General features: G+C 38.7%; 1 protein-coding gene across 1 annotated transcript; it reads right to left on the bottom strand.

Moving 5' to 3' along the window:
• Positions 1 to 400: 400 nt before the first annotated feature.
• On the bottom strand, positions 401 to 14,445 carry LOC105893898 (complement factor H-like). The gene is made up of 6 exons (XM_031574860.2): positions 14,376 to 14,445; positions 12,558 to 12,728; positions 12,273 to 12,455; positions 10,299 to 10,472; positions 2,044 to 2,223; positions 401 to 704 (listed from the first exon to the last, which is right to left on the bottom strand). The coding sequence occupies exons 1-6, from the start codon at positions 14,443 to 14,445 to the stop codon at positions 688 to 690; spliced, it is 795 nt and encodes a 264-aa protein (XP_031430720.1). The 3' UTR covers positions 401 to 687.
• Positions 14,446 to 20,354: the final 5,909 nt, after the last annotated feature.

The following is a 20,354-nucleotide window of genomic DNA, read 5'->3' as shown; positions in this document are numbered from 1 at the left end:
CCGAGAACATAGATCACTGGGCGTAATGGACGCTGGGAATGTGAGACTAAATGCTTTTTTTATTATTTAAATGAAAGTTTGCAGATTATCATGTCATTTTTCACCTTCAGTGAAAAAGTCCACCTACAGAAGGACTTAGCCCAAATAAAACAAATTAAATGATAACATCTATCCACCCCCTCAGGACCAAGCAAGAATAAGGTTGATGCTTCTTACCACACTTACATGTCCTAAATTAGCGTATACATAGTAGGCCAATTAAGAGTAAAATGTTGTTTAACTGTGAAGATGAACCCCAAACAGAAAGACACTTTCCTGAACCGTTATGCCTAGGAGTCAGAGGAGCAGTCACTCACTCAAACCAGACCAAGACAATTTTTAAAGATCAGTCACACAAAGATGATTTAAAACTCTTTATGACAAAGAATAGAATAGAATCTGTTACATCAATATAATCTAGAATTAATACAGAATGTGTTTGTTATTCTATCCCTGTCTATAGGTTTTACGCAGCATCTTTGAATTCTTATATTCCTTAAATAGGTGTATTAGAGACATTCAAGGAAAATGAACAGCGTCAACATAGTTCTGTTCCATGTTAAAATTATAATTTTTCTTCTTCCCCGCTCTGCAGACAGTTTGACATAACATTGAACATCTTTAGATTCTGCAAATGCGATGTTCTTCTCATCCACTTCTTAGTCCTGTAAGAAACCACAGTAGACATCAACACTCTTTGAAACAGTTTCAAAAACGGTTTAATTTTTCACAATACAAGTAACCTAAACTCATCATGTTACAAACTCAATATGGAGAAACCCCTACATTTAGAACATATACATTGTGCAATTCATGATTGCCATCTGATGAATACATTTCCAAATGTTCCACTAACTTACCTATTACAGAACTTATTATATTTGAAAATCTGACCAATAAGCATGTTGAACTGCACCTGTAACCTTTGAAGCTATTATCATTTCTAAAATATATTAATTTGTGAATATGTGAGGGGAAGGTCATTTTGTATGTTTTGTAATGGTATAGCAATGGGCTTAATTTCAACTGTAGTCTCCAGGATTGTTTGTACAACAAACAATGTGAGCTCTTCATTGGGTGTGTCAGGTTAATTAATATAAGTCAGTTGAAGTCCAGCAACGAGTTGAGCACCAAAGACCCCAGGATATCAGTACCCCTGCTAAAGCAGAAGGAGGGCCTAGCACACTTGCACAGAATGGTGGGCATCATTTAGCTGTAGCAAGTACAAACCAATCAGACTAAGAAGGAAGAAACCAAAGGGGAGATGGACACGGGCCTCTGAAGTCAAGGAATGGAATGGCATCAATGTTGATATAAAAGGAATTTTGGAAGGATTGACGGGTACAGTGGGGAATAAATTGAATCGCATGGGTGAGGTCAATTCATAATTATGGCATGGAAAGATATGGAGTTTGTCAGAAAGCTAGGAAGGTGAAGTCAGGTCAAGCAAAGTCAACGACGACAAGGTTGAAATAGAAAGGCTGATTCAAGAAAGGAGGCAGCTGAAGAAGCAATGGAAACAGGCAGATTATGAACAGAGAGAAGGTATTAGTGTACTGCAGGCAGAGGTAAAGAGTAAACTGGCTACATTAAGGAGGGCGGAGCTCCTCAGACAAAGAAGGAACAACAAGCTAGGATTACATTATATAAGGATCCACTTCAGGCACGTGAGGTCATACACAAACACACAAATACATGAAGGGAACAAAATGCTGCAAAAACACTATGTTACACTTAACACCAAGAAAACTCTCAGATGTGTACCTCTGAGATGAATAAACATTTCTACCTTTCATAAGCAAACTTTACCTGTGCTGCTCCTTTCATACTGGCCTTTCTTCTGACAGGAATTTGATTATGTTAAAAGGCACATGCGTAGCTTACCAACCTAACAATGTGAACAGTCTACAAGCAAAACAGCAACTTACATGGCTACATTTTCAACATTTCTACATTGTACAACCGCAATCCAGGCATATTCATAGGCAGGATCAATGTACTTACTACATCTGATTGGATGATACCATTTTCCATCCCAACATGTCTTCTCACTACCGCTATCCAAAATGTAGCCAGCCTGGCACTTGAACTTCACCTTTTCTCCATGACTGTAGTATTGCTTTGAGGTACCAACTACATCTGATAATTCTTCCACAGGTGGTGGACCACAAAAACCTGCAACTACTATTTTAGAGAAACAGAAATGAAAGAAGGCATTAAGTTATCTTACATTCTCAGAACAGAAAAAGAATGCTAAATCTAAATGTTCAGTTGTAATTTGATACCTTGATATAACATGATGCCTTTTCTCAGATTTGTGGAAAGTGGGGATTAGCAGAAGGTTTGAAACACATAACTTCACAGTAACCATAAAAACTAGATGTGTTGAGATTTTTAGCACACGTGCAGTTAACAAAAAACAAAAAGGAAATAGTGTTTTGGCCTTATTTGAGGAAAGAAAATATGCCAAAGTCTAACACTGATACGTCATTTTATGTTAAGTTTGATCTAGTTATGGGTCTTTACCCATTATATAGATTGGAGTCTAATTCTATTCAAGTTATTCAAATTGCTGGGCAGCATTTGTTGCCAAAAATGGAGCTGTCATTTTTCACCATTGAGTCCCAGCGATGACAGCTAATTGTACCAAATGGCACACATACCCAATGAGCATTAGTTCAAATTGTACTGTTATTCCTAGGCTTAGGTTTTGCAGTGTATGCAGAGCAATACACTGTATTGTTCTTTCGGCTTGTTCATTTAACAGATTTTCTGCGAATAATTCAGCTCAAACTGCTTAAAGTAGAACAGTCAAAATTTCCCATGGACTTCAACATTCTATCTATCTCTGTCTGTCTATCTGCTTATTTCTTTATTTTTCTCTTTAATATCCAACTTCCCCATCTCTTTAATGTTTTGAATTTACTCTCTCTTTCAATCACTATCCCTCACAAAAAGAGGGATGAAAAAGTGCAGTGTAACCCATTTTACAAGCGCACCACATATGATCAGGACGGACATGTCAGAGTAACAGCGGTGTGTATCTCAAAACGTGAGAAGCAGAAGTGGCGCCAAACGTCTGGGATAAGTATAAATAAAAATAATAAACTAGAAATGTATTTTCCCTAAGAAAATGCAAATGTGATTGCGGCGCTGTAGTGTTCAGTTAACCTAGGTAACCTATGCAATTAAGTGGATAACACTCCCCTTTTGACTCTCCTACAACCTGTTGGTGAGAAAATGTAATAAATATTGGTTATTATGGTAATAAATGAGTGTAGAGATTTTCTATCACCGATGAATTACTGACATTGTGGAACAACAACACAGTCTGATACTAAAATATGAATGATCAGTCAATGTTCAAGATGAGTTGATGGTCTATATTCATTGTGTGCAATGCATCTTAATGAGATCTCGGAAAACTCGACCACATTGTTCCTGTGAAGAACGTCTGATGTCTTTGCTTCCTCCACAGCAAGAGATTGCAAACAAAACTCTTTGCTTTAGTGGTATCTTGGTGGTGGAAATGACGTACCAAGTGCTATCTGACAGATATGGTACATTTTCATATTTGTATCGTTATTGTAAGCTTATGTGGTGTTAAGTTACATTTGATAACTTCAATTCTATTACTTTTGAGATGAACGTAAAAAAATGTATTACTCTATAATCTCTGTATAATTTACACTGTTCAAGTCACATATGACAAAATATCTTCCTATCATCTGTTACTATTACATCTAACAGCACAACTACATTAAGTCATTTAGCAGACGCTTTTGTCCAAAGCGACGTACAAGGGAGAGAATAGTCAAGCTACGAGCAATAGAACCTGGTGTAACAATAAATACTACTTTACATAAGAAATATAACAAAATGAAATAAAAAAAGAAAAAGAAGTGCAGAAATGTAACTGCTGTAATTGCAAGTTACGCACTAGTCGAAGTGCCAGTTAGGACGGGAAGTGCTCTCTGAAGAGACAACAGCACAAATGGTAAAGGCCAAGTATTTAGCAGACGCTTTTCTCCAAAGCAAGAACCACTGCACCACACCAACACAGTTTTATGACGAGCTGTGAGCAGAACTCTTTACCGCACCGCATTGCATCATAGCCTGTGTTCTTCTGAGGCGTTACTTACGTATAAGCTAGCCAACATCAGAATCAGAATCAGGTTTTATTGGCCAAGTAAGTTTGCACAAACAAGGAATTTGACTTGGTAAAGTGACTCTCAGGGCCTCATTTACTAACAGGATTGCGCCCATTTCAGGCGTAAAATAGCGGGTAAAGACATAAAACCGTATTTCCAAAGGAGGCGCACCTGAGTAAAAGCGCAGATTACCGCTCCTGGGAAGTGGGTGTGGGGAAGTGGGTGTTCATCGCAAAGAGATGGGAGGAGATGCTTAAAGTGCGCCTAATTATGTATTAGTAACGAAACAAGAGGTGTTTTAGCATGACATATCAGCTGCTAAATGAAAACTATGTGCCTGCGAGAAATTTGAAAAAAAAAAAATTATGTTTATATTTGATATATCATTTAATAGGCATACAAACAAATAGAATTACAAACTGTCCCACCAGCTAGCTGTTCGGGAAAAGTTCGGCCACGTCTTACCCAGAATCGCCGCTTATTGTATGGTTTAAACGGTATTTTCACTCATAGTTCAAGCACACCGAGTACAGTGCACACCTTCTGCGTAGGAGTAAAGCCCGAATTATAGATCTGCGTCGGTGTCCGTCCGTTTTACGGATGGGCGGGGAAACAGATTCGGACGTACTGTTTTTGATTCATACTTCTTCGACGGCTGTGGGTGTTGAAAACAATTCACCGCCAGAACAGTGGGTGGAGCAGCGTTTTTTTGGTCACAGACGAGCTACTACGCGACCTCTTTGAGTGATAGAATTCGTCGATGGTTTATCTCCCTCCTCCCAGCCGTCACGTCATCAAGAGCAACAAGTGTAGTCACATGGGTCTTTGAGACACACTACATTACAATGAATAGTCTGTCTAACGCTATATATTCACTTGAAAAGGCAAACTTATCTCCATCATGGTAGGTATTATTTGTGTGAAAAATAGTAGCAATCTATAACAAAATGATATGCTTATCTTACATACACTATAGAAACTATTAAAAACGATTCAATGAAATGAATACTATCTCATTTTCTTTGGTATTTTTTGTCATATTCAGATTTGTAATGATGATTGCTGGGTAATATGTATGCTGTTGTCCAATGTCAAGTCTCTATTTGATCATGTGACGAGACGATATGATAGTTTAGGCGCAACATCTGAACGTCAAGACCAACAAGCTGACTGGGCAAATAAATATCTGTGACAACGTGATTACAGGAGGCAAACTGGTATCAGGGAAGAAGTTAAAAATAAACTGTCATCTGGAGAGTTTAAAAGAATACAAAACGAGGGGGAATCTACTGTATGGAGATATTTCTGCTTAGTAGTCAACGCGGATTTATTAAACCTGGATGGTTGGGGGAGAGAGATGAACGTCAAAACCGACAAACTGGGCCAGAGGCAAAAGCACCTGCAAGCTGAAAACAATGGCTTTCAAACATAAGCGTGATAAGGCATTGAACATTCCATATTTAAATATCTTAATAAGTAGTCAAGTCAACGTGTCTGCCTCACGTGATGGAGAAGTTCGTTTTTGAGACTAAAATAAATCACATTTAGGATAATAGCCTTCTTGTGTGCGGGGATTTTTTTTATGTCCTAGCTGTGACAACGCGATTACAGGAGGCAAACTGGTATCAGGGAATAAGTTAAAAAATAAACTGTCATCTGGAGAGTTTAAAACAATACAAAACGAGGGGGAATCTACTGTATGGAGATATTTCTGCTGAGTAGTCAAGGCATTGAACATTCCATATTTAAATATCTTAATAAGTAGTCAAGTAAACGTGTTTGCTTCACATGCTTCTCCCCTGTACAAAAGCGTCGGCTAAATGACTAAATGTAAATGGATTAGACCTCGATTGTTGGACTATGTAGATCGTTTTATAACGAACTTTGTGCACTTAAAGTTTAAAAAAAAAGAAACTGTCATCTGGAGAGTTTAAAACGACACTCGAGGGGAAATTTACTGTAGGCCTATGGAGATATTTCTGTCGGATGGCATCATATTCTATGCGGATTCTAATGAGGCTGTTTGATATGTCCAATGTAAGAAGTGTGAAGCTTTAATGAAATATGATTGATGCCATCCTCTTTCTCCACAACATGGATTAAACATCGATGGTTGGACTATGTAGATACTTTTATAAGGAATGTGTCCGTGTACTTACATTTTTCAAGAAAAAAGATAATCTTCAATGGTAAGACTTGTTTTATTCGCGCCTCTTCTGGTGTAGCATATAACGTGAGTTTTATTTAGGCATATCAGATGCATAGCGTGTGTAATGTGTAGGCCATTTCATTCCGTTCTTGCAATGTGAATAATTCATTTCAATATGCTTATATCCCTTTTGTGCGCGCTTGTGCGTTTAACGGGGCTTGTTTGTGTGAGCCAGTGCATTTATCATTCATCTGTTGATGCTCGAGTTTAATAAAGGCAGGCTATTCTTAAGAAACGTATGTAAATGTGTCAGTAGTATGAACAGTTGAGACATTGACTCATTGGGGTTCGGACTAAATATTTTACTTGCTGTCGGGCTGGGGTAGGGCTGGGACAAGTCAGCGCGATAAGGCATTGAACATTCCATATTTAACTTGGCATAGTCGCCCCATAATGCCGTGCGGCGGACACATACTTTTCTCGATGTGATGCAGCGCATAGACATATATACATGTCTATGATGCAGCGCCCAACGATGTTCTTTAACAATGTTCCTTACTGTTCTAATTGCATGTCGTTGTTCTGTGTTGGGACGGAGTTTATACAGGTGTGTGACGGTAGCACAGTCTGTTCGTGATAAATTGTAGCAGGGCATAAAGCCCGTGCCATTTTGACATTGCATTCCGTGATTTGTTACAATATCTTAATAAGTAGTGAAGTCAACGTGGATTCTATGGATTAAATTCATTTATTGACACATCTTTTCAGGACGGCCACAGCGCTTTAAAACGACGTGTTTATAAGTTACATTATTCAAAGATGGTAGATAAAAGGCGAGATAATCGCCAGGTGTAATAAGCCTACTTTCTCATTATGTGTGTGTGTTAGGGTTTGTAATGCAATGGTGTTGGCTGCAAGTTAACTCCACTTCACGTTAAGGTTAGCTTTTGTATATGAGCATTCATTTCAACTGTTCCATCATCTGAAATATCAGGGTGTCGAAAAACAAACCTTTGATCTAAACAGAATATTCAGTATGGAATGGGAATATTTCAGAGCAGGGCTATCTTTTATCGCGTTTGACAAATATGCTCCGATTGCTGTGATGTCTCCTGTGAGAATGGGATAGTATTCTCTCCTATGAATTCGCGGTCATTTGAGCGTCCTTATAAGTGTTTCAGAAATATCTTCAGACCTCTTCTGTTATGTTTGTTCATAATCAACTAGAAGAAGCTTGTGAGACGGTCTACAGGCTATTCATAAAAAACATACGTAAATGTGTCATTAGTATGAACAGTTGAGACATTGACTATGTCTGGTTGGATTCCGACAATATATTTGATTGGCTGTCTGGCTTGGGCACTACTCTGTCGGACGCAGGCCGGGCTCGGACAGAAATATTCGGCTGATCCACACTCTATAACAGAATAGGAACAGATAGGGAATGAAACAGGAAATGTGAGATTCCGGAAATGATGTCGTTAGGAAATGATTTCGTTAGCGGACCAATCACAGCCAAGGGGGTATCCGTCGCTATCCGTTCGTATCCGAAAAAGTTACAAAAATCGAGAGGTGCACGTCGGTGTCCGTCCAGCTCTCCGAAGGGCTCGGATGGGCGTTCCACCACGGGGAAGGGTGTGGCCAAGGCGTGGCTATGTGTCCGGACGGACACCGACGCAGATCTATAATTCGGGCTTAAGGAGTTTAAGAAAGTATGTACAAGGCGGAATGGCTATATACAGTAGCTGTGAAATGTTGCACAACAGTAGTGCAAAGAAGAAGTGGAGAGTGCGAGAAATGCAGGGATAAATATATAAATATAAATATATATGCTACAGTGGGTTAGTTGTTCACTTTGGATGGGGTGACTTCATGCAGTGCCAAACTGATGAGTGGTTCCGTTGCTTCGCTTTGCTTGCAGTAGTTGAGAAAAGTTCAACTTTTCAAGCAGCCAACCAATCAAATCGTGGTAATGCAACTATTCCAGTGAAGGCGCTAGCCAATCAAATCGTGTTTATTTTTTAAATTAGCCTGCAAATGCTTCTGGACATCTGTGAATTAGCTTCATTGCTAATGTGCTCAGGCCCTAAAAATAATAATAATAGTAAAACTTACGTGAACAATATGTGAAGATGTGAATCACATAATAAAACTTGAGAAGATCAATAGTGTGCTTGCATAACTGCTTTGCAATGCTGTGTGCTTGAGCGGTCACACTTCTTTGAAACCAACAACAGTAAAAAGCTCACCCTTTGATTTAAAATTAGACCTACGTTAAAACCAGTAAAAGTCCTTGACATAACGTTGAGGAATCAAGAGGTTGCAAAGCAATGCACTGTGTTGTTCTTCCTAAGATTCTTCTTCTTCTAACTGATTTTTGACAAATTATTTAATACAAAATACAAAGTTTTTATTTGTAACCCACAGAAGACGATCCACAAATGTGTATCATGATCCACACATAGTTCACTATCCACAAACATGTATTTTGTTGTGTAAATCATATCCACAAAAATATGGAGCGATTTTGTACATGTGAATTGGGTTTTGCACATTTGTGGGTTACTTCATGTGAGTTTGTGGGACTTTCCTTCTATGTATTTTTGGAATTTTGTCCAATTCGTACTGCAGCTGATCTGAAAGCACGAGATGCATCAGTAGCTAGTACGAGATGCAGTTTGTAGCTACACCAGCAGATGGCGACATCCATCACATGAGCTGACGGAACTACCTAGCATCCACATCCGTAAAACAGGAGACTATAAGGACAAGGACAGCAGCCTGATTTCAACCAGCAGGTGAAAGACAAAGTGAAGTAGGCCAACCTAAGAAAAGATCTCCTCCGGATTCATGAACGCCTGGAGATGTGTTCTTAAACCGCCAAAGTGTCCATAACTGTGCACTGATTCTTAAATTGAACAAGCGTTCTTGTGCACCAGAATTTTCATACAGAAACGCCCCGCCAGCTCCTTATAAGGGCATGCAACTGAAGAGACGTGTGCACAATCCACAGACTCCACAGGCAACCCGAGAGCTACTTCAGACTCATCAAAATCAGGTCAAAGTGGAAAGCGGGCACCGGTCGACTAAACACAGACCTAACTTCACCGGTGCAGAGGTGGAGGTAATGTTGCTAAATTTAGATGTGTCCATTCTATTCCACTATGGCTATATCCATGAGATTGAGTTTAGTGCTTATTTATTAATTCACTTACATTTGCAATGTTCGTGTAGTGCGTTTATTTATTTTAGGATATTATAATGTCTTGTAGAATCATGACTGTAAATGTGAAACGTAATTGTTAATGATACAAATATTCTCGTATTTATTATTATCATGATTATTTAAATCCGAGGATGTCTGTAGAATTGATGTGAACCCAATCACCAACGATTTCTTACAAATTCAGCCCTTAAGAAAAATCTGGCCGATTTACGACTGCTATTTAGGTCTAAGTTAAGAACGAATCCCAGATGAGAAAACTTACATGAATGCCAGATTTATCCCGGAAACTTCGTAAGTCTTATTCGTAGTCCATTGTTGTCATCTCCAGGGGCCTCATGTGCAAACGTTGTGTAGTGCTGTTTTTTTGTTCCATGATGATGACTGGCTTATCAACTGTTTCAGATTTCCAAGAGCTATCCTCTTGGAATTCTGTATGTTATTGGGTCCAGCTTTGGAGTGTGATGCTGCAAGGAGTCACATATTTGCCCATACCCTAGAGCTCGTACCCTAGGGCTGGGCGATATATCAAATTCTCGCGATTAATTCTGGTTTTTGAACGACGTGAAAAATGCCTAAATCGCAAAGTCATTTTCTTCACCAGTCCTTAACCCTTCTTGATTTTTTCTCCTATTTCCATAAAGATATCATCCCAAAGACACACCCACAAATCAACATGTTTTACAACAAAAATGCACTTACAAAGATCACAATTTCTGAACTATTGAATACTTACATGTGCAGTCTACTTCATCACTCCACCTGCCATTCAGGCATGTTATTTCCCGTCCTGGTTTTGCAGTGAATGGGTACTTGCATGTGTACGTCACAGGGTATCCAGTTCTGTACTCTTCAGCATCAGGAATTAACTTCATATTTTCCCCCTTAGGCTTATCACACATGTCACGCACTGCATAGAATACAGAGAACCATGACATACAAATATAAAACATTAAATTGAATTATAAGTTATTAATAGTTCTCATACAGTGGACGAATCTTAATGATAATACAGTCATTGATTACTTATTTTGTTTCTGACTAATATGTTACTTTTATATTGCAGTAGATGACGATTAAGAAAACAAACAATTGTGTATCTGAATATAAAATAATATGAGAAGTGAGTAAAAGTACACACATCTCCGAAGTAACTTAAAGCCACATTACGCCAGAATTGGTATTTTATGCTACTGAGCTCCCCTTGAAGTTGCAGAGTGTAGCTCATTTTTAAACTACTGTTGTAAATACAAATTGCGCTTAGAGACCCCCTAATGGACAGTGTACACGTTGACAAGCTGAAAGATATGAATCCGTCTGTGTGCTCCGCCTTTGGCGATTGTCTGCCCCGCCTTGATTGTTTGCACCTGTTCCTCATCACCTAGTGTATTTAGTTTGCGTGTTCCTGTGTCTCGTTGCCAGTTCATCTTAGTTTCCTCCGTGTTCTAATGGTCCAGCGATTTTCCTAGAGATTCACTTAATTTAGTGATTTGGCCTCAGCTTTGTTTACGACCCCTGCTTTTGCCTCCTCCCTGTCAAATTAGTTTGCTTGATCTCTTGACTGATTATCCGTTACCAAACCCTGTCTTCGCCCTCTCCTTGTCAGAATTATTTGCCTGTTCTCTGGACTGTCTACCTGTGTACTGAACTCTGCCAGTAAAAGTTATTGTTTGTTCCTTACCCCTGTCTCGGAGTCGTGCGATTGAGTTCTGCTGTCTGTCTCAACACCGCTCGCTTCACCTTGTGCTTCAAATTACAGCCCATTCAATTCAAAATTCAGGTAATAAAGCTCAAAATGATCAGCTTTAGTGATCTTTTTCGTTCATGCTCATATTAGCATATTGTCTCCCAAAACCACAAGTGTTGACCCATGATGTTATAGGCACCATATTAAATTTAGCAACAACTTCAGAACAATTCTACTTATAGGGAAGTGCTTATTATGATTAGTTTACAGTACTATTACCTGTGTGCACGTCGAGAGTAAAGTTCAACAATTAAAATTAATTTTTATCATTATTGTTGTTAGGCTAACCCTAAACAAATTGCTTGTGTATTCATGCTTCTTTTGGCAGATGCAGTGGTTGGGGGAGCTCATTACGTCATCCTTTCATTCACTGGAAAATGGGTAGCTCACACAAAAGTGCTGGGTAGATGTTACTGAAAACACCGTGAAGTGCAAACTACCGTGTGAAAATTGGTTTTTCGCTATCAACATCATAATTTTTTTTTTTTAAATGACAGACCAAAAAATTCAAGACAACAAGAAAAAAATTGTTTTGCATTTCCTGTAGGAAATACCAGCGCATGCAAAACAAAAGTTAAAAATTGGTTTTGGGCTATCAACATTATTATTTTTTTTTTTTAAATGACAGACCAAAACATTCAAGACAACAAGACAAAATTGTTTTGCATTTCCTGAGGGAAATACCAGCACATGCAAAACAAAAAGTTAAAAATTGAAAATAAACATTTAGTAAAAGATCAGGACAATTAACACAATTCAAGGTATGCAGAGAATGACAAAGGAGAAGGAGGGTGGAATTTCTCCCTTTTACACATATGCATTGGTATGCTGATCCTCTTTACCCACCTTCCTTCGGTGTGGACAAAAGAAAATACGTTTTATATAGTTGTTATATAAAGACTTACAAAGATGAAAGTGGGTATGTAAGACCTGGACATGTGGGATTTGAGCTTATATACTTACCAATGCATGTCGGGGGATCAGTCCAATTTCCTGAATTGCAGGTAATTGTATCTACGCCATACATTTTATAAGACTCATGACATGTATATGTTTCTCTAGCCTCATCCCTGTAGATGTTTTCAGATGAAGGGACAATGATTCCTTTTTCAACATCTGGTGGAGCATTACATATACCACTTTCTCCTGGTTGGGGAAAAAAAAATGAATCTTAAAGGCAGACCAACCAACAGAAAAGTGACGACACAATTAAATCTATATACAATCTTACTGAAAGAATTAAATTACGTTTGCAATCTGGTTTCTCCCATTGTCCGTTGTCACACTTAATTCTTCCAGAATCTGATGTGTAACCAGGTTCACATTTAAACTCTTGAAACTGTCCATCTGAATAGTTTTCCTTCACATGTGGATAAATGACATTGTCAGCAGCACGTGGGGCAGCACATTGATGTTCAGCTGGAAATGACGATGAAAACATGAAAAGAGAAAAGAGATTTCTACCTAATTCATCATGTTCATAAAATTCTTCATATGGGGAAACTCATCTACTGAAAGCTCTACACTCAAATCACAAAACCACAGAAAACAAATGCACAACTAACCTCTTTTAAACACTACATTCAAAAGTAGGATATATACAGTATAATAGAGACATTGAATTGGTACAAAAGTGGTACCAAATACATTCATACTATAATCTGCAACAATCTAGACTGCAGGCTGGGCTAAAAAACAAACAACCAAAAATCACTTTCATCTTTGTTAGGCTAATGCCTTTTGCAGCTTCAGTGTTACTCTGCAGTATTCTGGTTTGTTACAGTACACACCGCACACAACCAACCAAATTATCTAAATCTCAAGTGAAATAACCTACTATGCAAACAGCAACAATGGGTTTATACGTAGTTTAAAAGAAAATTCTTAACACTTCCCCAAACCTGCCCAGCCCGCACTGATCTTCAAAACCTGGTTATGGCACTGCCTGCGAGATTAGTGTTTTAAAGTTGCCTTGTGCCTGGTAAGCTGTGGAAGACTGGCAAGGGGCAGTTTGTTTATGGACTGGTAGGCCAGGTAAACAGTTGAGAAAAATAACAGTTTTCTATTAATTTGCAAATTTGTACTACTTACCACAGCTAGTTACCTCATCTATCTTCCGTACTATTTTACTACTTTGGAGATGGAAGAAAAGAAAACAAACCCTTTCCTAACACACACACACACACACACACATAAACACACACACACACAGAGAGATACACTCACCAATACACTTAGGTGTGGAAGACCATGAGCCTTCAGAGCAGGTGCTTTTCTGCCACCATCCCTCAGTATTTAATTTGAAACCCCTCTTGCATGAAAACACCACGGTATCCTTGAAAGGCTGTTTTATGAACCCATTTTCAATGACAGGTGGGAAACAATCTTCTTTTCTGACTGAAAGCAAAGTCACATTTTTCTATTACATTACATGTAGATGCTTCAACTAGATGCACAAACATTCAGAGTCCACATATTGAGAGGGCTTGTGATCAGGCTCGTAATCAAGCTCACAGTGATAATAAATTAGGCCACCATTTTTGTACACTGACTGGGAGTCACAAATTATTTCCGCACAGAGGATATCTGGTGCAGCACGTGTGATCTCTGAAATACAGGTGCAGTAACTGTGAGCCTGGGCCAATGGATCAGGTTCAAATTATATATTTTTTTGTAAAAACAAGATTCCAAAGGGCTATGTGTCTTATTCAAATATCATAATTCAATAAAAACTATACATATAACTTAAAGCATGACTGAAACATGTTTACATTAACATATAAGCTCTAACAATTTCAAGAAATGCATCTACGTATCTAATGCAATTTGCACCTTGATATGATTGACATTTTTCTATGATAAACAAATTAGTCTTTAGGTCAACCAAGTAGGATCCAAATTGCTTTTATGATTAGTACTCTGCTATGATAAATGAAGCATTTCTGAGAAGAGATATCAAATAAAGGAGATCAAATCTGTGTTCAAATGTAAGAGAGCAGACCCTACCTTCTGACTGCTTGGGGAAAGATTAGGGAACATTTATTGTTCAGAATTACTGTACCACACCTTCACAGACAGGAATATCATTGTCCCAACCACTGTTCACACAGCTCAGCTCACTGTGACTGCTCGTCATGCGATAGCTATGAAGCAAATATTAGACAAGTGTAAATATTTTTGTAGGTAAGTCCTTTGCATATAGTGCATTGGATATGACTAACACAGAAAGTAGTCAAATATAAGGATAATAAATTAAAGCAGCATTAGGGAGTTCTGTTCCAAAACTAGTAAGCTAACTACCTAAAAGGCATGCAAAAACCTTGCAAACACCACCAAAAGCCCAGCTGACACATAGAAGCTTGCCAACAAACTAACTGGTGTCTTTTGGCAGTTTAGCTGGCAATGCCATGCGTGTGAAAGCTTTTCTTCCATTTTTGCAGGGGGTTCCAGCCCGTTACACAGAACTACATAGGGCATATCCTGGATGGCTATTGGGGAAGACACAGGTGTTTATCTGTCCTTCACATGACCATATGCTATCAAAATGAATTTGAGGATGATACCAAAACTAGTTGCCTATAAAACCATATCTCAAAAAGTGTCAAATTGTTGCATACTGTTACTTTAAGAGGTGAGGACAGTTTACAGACTTTCTGTAGAGGTCAGAAACACTGTCGATGAATAGAATCTACACAGAATACACTGAACAAAATTGATTTGATTCACCTCTCCACTGTTTCACTTAGTATCCTACATTGCATCTGTAGATGGTATCTTCAATGGCCATTGTGGTATTCAAGTAATTGAATTGACATGGACCATGGCAAATTAAATAACTCTTTGTGCGGGAACTCAATATTCCAGCTAGTTCAGTGTTCCGTTCTTTGTTTTCACTGAAATTAAATTTGTAGTAAAACACAGAATACAGCCCGCCACATCTCTATCTGCCAAGCACCCTTTTCTAAGAAGAGGTCAAAAGCACAGCCTGCTTTCACAACAAACGAATGCTCAATATCGTGACAACATTCCGAATCAGAATCAGAATCAGAATTGTCAGTCATAATAGCTGTGGCATCACGATGGGCCAGCTAGCAGAGGAGTGTGGTGTTCCTGTGGAGGCCTGGCTGCCACGCCACAAGATGGCTGCCATTTGCACTACATCTCCCAGAATGCAGCAGGAGGTGCTTAAGGCACCTGATTGAAGGAGCGTTTAAGACAGGTGGTGCCTGTTGTGAGGGAGAGAGCCAGGGGGGATAACTGAGAGCACCTGACGTGCGGGTGAAGCCTTTGTTGGAGCGCTTGCTAAAGCGGCATCCGGAAGGGGGAAAGCTAGCCCCAAGCCGGGAAGGACCTGGACGGACGAACTTTGAGTTTGCAACCTCAGTTGGTAGGACTTAAGTTAGGAGCAACTTTATGTTTTGCCTTTGAAGAACTTTATTGTTTTGCTTCCTGAAATACTTTTTGTTGGTTAATAAACCGGATTCTTCGTCTGTCCTGTTGTTTACGCACTGCCCTACACCTTGCTCAATGGTAAAACCTCTCATGATTAGGGATGGGTATCGTTTGGTTTTTATCCGATACCGGTACATAACCGATACTTTTAAAACGATACCGGTGCCTAAACGGTGCCGGAACCGATACTTTTATAAAAAATTTAAAAAAAATTACGATTGACGACATTTAAGAAAGGCTTTATTGCCAAATATATGAACTGTTTAAAGTAGATTATATATATAAATAAATACAAAACAACTTTTAACTTAAAACTTAAATAATATATGAACTGTTAACAAAAGTTTAGACTATACTTAAATAAATACAAATAAATACAAAACACACACACACACACTCTGTACACACACTACAGCTTCAATACTTTTTTTTCTTCAAATTGAACAATATATTAACTGTTTAAAGTAAAAAAAAAAAAAAACACTTGGCTTCAAACTTTTTAACTTCAAACTATGAACATTATATTAACTGTAAACAACAGTTTATAGTATACTTAAATAAATATAAATAAATACAAAAAACAGCTTCAAACTTCTTTTGCAAAAATATGAGCATATTTGCCTTTGGAGTCAAAAATGTATTATTTTGTTTGCATTTATTTCATGAAATGTCACCATTTTATGATTTGTTTATACCTATCTTTTCTATCTTGTTTATAGTTAATCTTGTTACTTGAGCACACTGAGTACGAGAAAATGTGTACTGCCCCTTTAAGAGACTACCGTAGGTTAAGTATAGCTGTCATCTCCGTTTATTTTTCAGTCTTCGGTTGCTGATCTGCCGTTGACTCTTTGCCTTCTCTCCACTCTTTTCACGCAATTGTTTTGTTGCATTTGCTGCACGTCGCGATGTTTGAATATTTTGGTGCGAAATACAGCCACACTTTTGACCGTTTAGTATAGTATAGTCTAAACTTTTGTTAACAGTTCATATATTATTTAAGTTTTAAGTTAAAAGTTGTTTTGTATTTATTTATATATATAATCTACTTTAAACAGTTCATATATTTGGCAATAAAGCCTTTCTTAAATGTCGTCAATCGTAATTTTTTTTTAATTTTTTATAAAAGTATCGGTTCCGGCACCGTTTAGGCACCGGTATCGTTTTAAAAGTATCGGTTATGTACCGGTATCGGATAAAAACCAAACGATACCCATCCCTAGTTTTACATGTGCCCCGCGGAATCTGCCTAGCAACCGTTTTCAATTGGCTCAGGCACCGAAATGAAGCACCGAAATCTGCCTTGCATTTCGGTCCGGGTAGGTACCGGTTGTATTGGAACCGGTTCCATATTGGTACCGGTTCTCGGTACCCAACCCTACTCATGATACCACATAGCCTACTAGCAGGTAGGTTGGTCACTGAAACAGTATGGTCCAAATTTTGTTGAATCTCCCACAGCGACAACAACCAGTGTAAAGGCAGATCGCCCTCCTTATAGGGCCACATAATAAAGATTTGATTTGCCACGATGTGCAGGGAAGAAACCCATTAGTCTACCTAGAGGGTGTATCGCAGAATTGAAAAGGAGTATTTGTTCTTGGTGGGTATGTCAGAGCCAGAGCTACCTGATGGCATTCGCTGGTCAAAAGCTCACCAGCTGCAGGCAGACAGAGCATTTCTTCTCCCCAATGTTAATGTACAGTAGGCTACTGTATAATGTCATTTTGATGAGGCATCACTTCTGTTAGCCAAAACGTACACAGCCACATTTTCAAAGTAATACAGCTCTGTGGTGTAGCCTACTAGTCTACAAAAGTATGACCGGCTAGATCAAATCAATAAAGTTATACAGTCATTGCTCCACGTGTCTGAGAATGATTCCAATAAAAAAAATTTCCTCAAGCTGCTTTTTTTTGTTTATTTTTTGGGGTTTTCTAGCTTTTTTATTTATAGGACAGTGAAGATCAGCCAGGAAGTAAGTGGGGGAGAGAGATGGGGACGGCTTGGGAAATAACATCAGGCTGGAATCGAGCCTGGGTCTCCGTTGGCACTAGACCTGTATGTGGTCTGGGACACCAATGCTAGAGCTGCACTATGGCTCCCCCAAGCTGTTGTATAATTATTAATTACGGTTTGGAATTCATCCATTGCGGAATTTGTGTGTGGTTTAATCCAGAACCTACGTAAACAGTTAGCCTTTCCACTCAATCTGTAACTGTATCCTGATGTCACCTTTACTACGCCCCCTTACCTAGTGGACAAAAGGAAACGAGTCACACATAACTCTCTCTTCCATTGCCCGGGTCTCCCTCTTCTCCTACTATGCTCGTCTCTTAGCCGCTCAGAAGAGCAGGCCCTCGCTCTCACCTTCAATGCAACAAAAACAGCAATGACTGCCTAAGATTTCTAGTTGGCCAGGAACGCACCGCTAACCGAGAGAAAGCAAGTTTAGCTCGAGCAGCAAACAGAAAACCTGCTAGCTTACTCTGCGATGGGAGCAAGCCAAGCAAGTTATCACAAAGACAACCGGGAAATCACCAAACAAAACAAACAGAGCGACCAAGTCCTCCGATCTACTCTGCCCAGCAACGGCGATATCACAGCTACGACCTCCTTCATCCACAGACACTCTCCTGTTTGCCTCATCAAAACATCGATAATTGGGCATTGAGCTATCCTAGCATACTCACTACCTGGCCATTTGTACATGTATTTGATTTGTTGTGTTCACTGAATGCGACTCTTGGGACATCTTTTCATGGTTATTTGGTAGTTGGCTTTACCACACCATACAAGGGTTAATGTTAGTTATGCTTCCTAGAGTCATAGGGTCTTGCATGCATTACTAACCATTTCCCTCTTCTAACTTGGCACCGGAATCACACGGATTACACATACATTGGCCTCAACATAGCCGCACATGCGAAGACTTTGCACTTTATAGGCTTGTCCTTTGTCCATATCACATGTATGTGCACACACATCCGGAACTACGGTGTCCGAACAAAGGAACACACACACATTATTTCTGGCGCGCACCCGACAGTGCACACTCGAGCACTCCCTCTCTTTCACACGCACACTACTCTTACATTCATTAATTAGATACATTTAGATTAAATATTGTGTTTTATTATGCATTTTTATTTCTGATAATAAAATTAAATCATCAATAAATGCTTTGTTTATACACGCTGGTCTATTTAATGTTACACAAAAATGAATTATGCCAACCTCTAATATTCAGAACTCCCAAGACCTTCAACTTTAACTTGCTATTAATAAGAAAACTTTGGTTATTTTGGTGACCCTCGGGGAGACAGTATTACTATTTATGCACAATTGCACCCACATTTATTCGGCGCCTGCTCACAAGGTAAGGTACCTGCATTATTCTGGTGCCCATGTGAGGCTGGTACTCATTGTACCTACAAAGGTAACCTTAAAACTCATATAAAAAAACCCTGATCTGTAAGTTGTTGATATTTGTACACACACACAGACCAAACCTGAAATGACAAGGTTATAAATATGATTTCTGCTTAAAATAATTTTGTGCTTGAAATGCAAATTTCATGAATGAATCCTTTTTTTAAGCTCTGCCTAAAAGGCAAACAATCCAGATTATCTTCAATATTGATGATAAGTCAAGAGTTTTGTGGGTACTATTTAATAAAGCTGACAGTTGAGGCAGTTGTTATTCAAACTCGAAATTCTAATGTTTTCATCCTCCTGCACAGTTGTGCACTTGGGCCTGCCACATCTCTTTCTATCATGGCTAAAGCCCATTTACTCTGTTTGGTGAATGGATGTGGTGCACGCCTATGTAGGCCTTATTTTCACGACAAATTGCTGTTTTATCCTTATGTAGACATCCCATTCAAATAATAATAGTTATCAACAATCAAAAAGGAAATTTGGCAGTTGTTCTAAACTTTTGTCTGATAGGGTACATACATATACATAATAATACATATAAAAAATATTATATGAGGATCCAGGGTGTTATTGCTGTGTAAAGAAGTAAGTTAAGAGGAGGTTAAAGTATATGATGAACTCTTTACTAATGAAGAAATAACCCTTACCCAGTTTTGCATGTGTACTGAACTATAGATCCGAATACAAAGTCGTCACCCATGGCCAAATGAAAATCTCCATTTGGTGTATCTCCTGGGTGACCGCATTGCTTTTCTGAAAATGAAAATATATTACAATAAAGAGGGAACAATAAAGATTTGGTTATGAAAAGGCTAAAATTCCTTTTGAACGAAGCAGTGTGATCATTCACCATAACTTGCTCTTATGTCATATCACAGGATGATATCCTCATCAACATAAAACCTTTAGTTTCAGAAATTCAACATACTCACTCTGACAGAGTCCCCCTCTCATAAATTCCCACCCACCACTTCGGCAAGTGGCCCGGTGTGATCCAGTATAGCCATCCACACAAGGCAGCCTTACTTCCTTGCCATAATCATAGCTGGAGTCAAGACGTGATAAGTCCACATTATCTAGTCTTTTAAGTGAGCTTTTTTCACAGCCTACATAAAGTACAAAGGTTTTACCTCTAAGGCATCAAAATAAGAA

The sequence above is a fragment of the Clupea harengus genome, chromosome 10 (assembly GCF_900700415.2).
Source record: "Clupea harengus chromosome 10, Ch_v2.0.2, whole genome shotgun sequence".
NCBI lineage: Eukaryota > Metazoa > Chordata > Actinopteri > Clupeiformes > Clupeidae > Clupea > Clupea harengus.
Note: the sequence above shows the minus strand (reverse complement) of the source record. Positions and strands in the feature narration are given on the sequence as shown.